Source organism: Papaver somniferum, chromosome 10 (assembly GCF_003573695.1).
Source record: "Papaver somniferum cultivar HN1 chromosome 10, ASM357369v1, whole genome shotgun sequence".
In the NCBI taxonomy this organism is placed as follows: Eukaryota; Viridiplantae; Streptophyta; class Magnoliopsida; order Ranunculales; family Papaveraceae; genus Papaver; species Papaver somniferum.
This window is the reverse complement of record NC_039367.1, coordinates 55,186,999-55,190,977: the sequence shown is the minus strand read 5'-3', so window position 1 is coordinate 55,190,977 and position 3,979 is coordinate 55,186,999. Positions and strand designations below refer to the sequence as shown.

At 34.7% G+C, this 3,979-nt stretch overlaps 1 protein-coding gene across 1 annotated transcript; it reads left to right on the top strand.

Moving 5' to 3' along the window:
- The first annotated feature begins 2,228 nt into the window (after window positions 1–2,228).
- Window positions 2,229–3,281, top strand: LOC113315659 (F-box/kelch-repeat protein At3g06240-like). Its single transcript, XM_026563920.1, has one exon. The coding sequence runs from the start codon at window positions 2,229–2,231 to the stop codon at window positions 3,279–3,281; it is 1,053 nt and encodes a 350-aa protein (XP_026419705.1).
- Window positions 3,282–3,979: the final 698 nt, after the last annotated feature.

Sequence of the window (3,979 nt, the reverse complement as noted above, 5' to 3'; positions counted from 1 at the left end):
AGAAAGGGGAAAACTAAAGTAATTAGATAATACAGAGAAGCAATTAGAAATCAAACAAAAGAAGAAATAAGAGATTGAAAGGAAATTAATCCTGATTTATGAATATGAAGAGGATTAGGTATTCCAAAAGATTAAGAGATTGAAGGAAAGAGTTAACGTATAAAGATAATTCCGAGAATTGAAAAAAGAAATCAACTAAAAGAGGATAAAAAGAAAATTATGTTTAAATCCTAAACATGCAGTTGATTTAGATCCCAGAACTTTTCGAATCGGAGAAGATTGAGTCAAATCGGCGGTCGCCCGATCCTTAGAGCCCCGGTTATTTGAGCATACAGATTGAAAACCTCAAAAGAAGAAGAAAAGACAGAAAGTACTTGTAGCATAATTTCCGCTTAATTTTGACTTAGAAATATACCAACGAGAAGGAAAAGATTTTGCTCTATTTGATCCAGCAGCACCGAGGCCAATCATGTGTCCATTTGTGATGTCAGCTAACCCATTGTTTTGATCTCGGGTATATCCAAACATAGTCAGCCGTATTTTGAAAAAACCCCGACTGTTTAGCTGCCGTATATTTACTACCGAACTGTTTTTAGCTACTCGTTCTTTTTTTCTTTCTTAATTTTTTGTTTGACACAACCTTTTCTTCCGTCGTTCTTAATCAAGGTAAATATTTCTTCCAAAACATGTAGAATTTGTGCATAGCTCTCACAACTGTTTTATCATATGGCTAATCACCATTTTCTCCGTTTCAAAAAACTTCTCAAACACATAAAGAGCTAGATATGTGTGGTTCAAGGTTCATTTATTTCGCTATGTGCGCATACAACTAAGTCTCAGTGAATTCAAGTCCATGAGTATGTGAACGTCTCAAGGAATGATCCTAAAATAAAAATGTTAAAACTTTGCCTTCCTATGAAGACTATTATTCGCTTCACAATTAATAGATCATATAACAAACACCATTATTGACAGTATTATTTTTGTGAATTCCTTCGTTGCCGGTTATGTTCGTGGATAATCTTGAAGATTAGCACTTCTTTTCTTTGATTTTCAATTAGGCGCGAGTCTGTGAGATATGAAGTTTGCGCTATTTTGGTCTTCAATTCTCACAAACAAAAAGTACATTTTTTGTCTTACATTTACGATGAAATATATATAGATTTCAAACCTCTACCAAATCAGTTTTGGGTGTTTTACCACAAATTTAGAAAATTGTCACCTATTATTAGTGTTGATATTATGACTCGATCTCGAAGTCCTTATACCAGAAGCAGATCTTTCTCCTTTTCGTTTAGTAAACACTGTTTGTTCTTCCACTGCAGAAGAGTTTTCTTTCTGTTTCTTATCCAAAACTGGTTTCTCCTCGCCAACACTCTAATCTGACCCTTTGAATTCAACTGGTTTAGATTTTTTTTGCACATTTAGCAGCAATTGAGCTATGTTTTCGACAAGCAAATATTACGCAACTGATTTTGATTTTGGTAGAAGAGAATCTGAAAGTTCAGGATCGGGTTTAAGCATGGGTAGTTTTAATTGATGTAGTTTTGATGGATGATGGAGTAGGTTCTCAAGTGGGGGGTTGTTTTGGCTCCGAGATGATGAGGTTAAACAAAGGGTTAGCTCCGAGACATTCCATAAAAATACGTTAAATGTTTTTGGTAAAAATCGGTTCACATAGAACTGAGGTTAAACAAAGGGTTAGCTGACATCACTAGAGGACACATGCTTGGCATTGGTGCTGCTAGCAGCGCTAGAGCAAAATATTTTCCCAATGAGAACGTTCACAAACAGTAACATAAGTTCTTATAAAATACAATAGGGAATTAAAATCTAACCAGGACAAAAGTTTTAAATTCAAATCCTAAGAAAATTTCAACTGTGACAAAAAGTTAAAAATGTATTCAACTGGGACCTGTGGGTTATGGTCCCACCACGCTTCCGCTGCGCCACTCTGATTTGTTGAAAATTTTGTGAACGATAAGCTAATTATAATATACCATATTAAAGCTTCAATCAGCGCCTATATATACAGATGCTCGGTGTTTTATTGAGAACCCTATTACTTCTTTATTTCGTTAACAATGACGAGAGAAAAGTTAGTTTCGAGCCTTCCAGAAGACATCATCATCGTCATACTTTCGATGGTATCAGTTCAATCCATCTTACGATTCAGATGCGTGTGCAAACGCTGGTTGGAACTGTTTCAAAACCCTAAGTTTATCAAGATGCACCTTAATCATGCAATAGCAAATAACAGACACAAAGTCCTTCTTAGCTCATCTGAATCATCATATTTCACAGATATTGATGCAACCTCCTCCTTCTCATCATCATGTCTGTATGATAAGAGTATACAAATAGAATATCCATGGAAGGATATTGTTCGACCTATTCATACATTTGTTGGTTCGTGTAATGGTTTGTTGTGCTTTTATATTAGAAATGAGTATGTGCGTTATTTTTTACGTTATGATGGAATTTACTTATGGAACCCATCAACTCGAGAATATAAGGTAATATGTAAGCCACCTGCTGCTCCAGTGGAACCCATGAAGGTAGCTTATGGGTTTGGTTATGGTAGGAAGATTGATGATTATAAGTTGATACAATTTCGGTCAGATCCTGACAACTATACAGTCTATACTGGTTCAGAAGTTCATATTTACACATTAGGCTCAAATTCATGGAGGAGGTTTGGAGACGTTCCTTATAAAATACATGATATCAGTGTTCCTATGACGCATTTAAATGGAGTTATTCATTGGGTAGGAAGAGAGGTTATAGTTTCTTTCGATATAGTTGAAGAGCGAATCAAAGAGATCCAAATTCCTAGTTCCATTCTAGGTGAAAGTTACCGTAATTATATAGCTAGTTTGATGACAAATCGTGTTGCTGATGCAAAGTTAGGTGTGTTGGGAGAAGAACTTTGCCTATCACTTGAGGCTTCTCCAGAAAATTTTTATTTATGGGTGGTGAAAGATAGCGGATCAGTTGAAGATTCTTGGACTAAACTTCTCAGCATTTCCAAAGAGAATCCAAACTGGTGTAGCTTGAGGCCGCTGTTTCGATCTTTCAGTAATACCAATGAAATCTTATTTGAGGTTACCAGGAGCAGTAGGCATTTCACTTTCCCAATATATCACTTTGGTTATGAGGAGAGTTATGAGAAGATTACTTTAATCTCATATGACTCTAAAAAAGAACGATTTAATTTTATGCCAGATGTCCCTAAGAAGTTGCATTCGGTGATTACTTATGTTGAAATCCTAGTACTATAACTATACTGGAGATACATACATACTACCATTTTAAAAAAACAAACAAACGATAAAGCCTAGCTAGATTACAAGATGTATGCATTTGCAGTGTAAGTTGCAGGTTGGACAAATGGGAAATTTTGCATTACTGTTACATTTCTCGGCGTTTTGAAAATTAATTAAAATTTCCTACATACAAAATATTTTTACATTTTTGTGTTACTTTTTCTTTAGACTTTAAATGAAAATTAATTAGAAGTCTATCTATTCGACTAATGAACTTCTTATTGAATCTCACGAAATTTGAACTATAGTTGTTGATTTTATTTAATTTTTGATAAATAAACAATGCATTAGAATCAAAGAGAAGGTTAAAAATAAAAAGACTCGGCCAAAAGCAGACAAAAAAAAGAAAATATTTTATTTATTTATTCAAGAAAGGATAAACAATTATAGAAGATCGTTCAGCTGGTGACTGTCTACCCAATAGTTTGGCCTGAGCTGAGAATAGCCAATTTTTGCCAGATTACAGATATCCTTAAAATTTTTGGCCTTGAAGTCCTTCCAAAATAAACCACTAAAGTTATTTATCAAGTGCAGAATTTTGTCAACCGAGATGTTTGCCTGCCAACAAGTTGATCATTCTTTTCCCTGCATTGTCATAGTGAGTCTTCTGTTACTGCCTGCTATGTTTATTTTCCTGCACTTCAAAAGTCCTG

Coding starts and splice junctions, on each gene's coding strand:
- LOC113315659 (XM_026563920.1), top strand. CDS start 2,229: ATGCACCTTAATCATGCAATAGCAAATAACAGACACAAAGTCCTTCTT.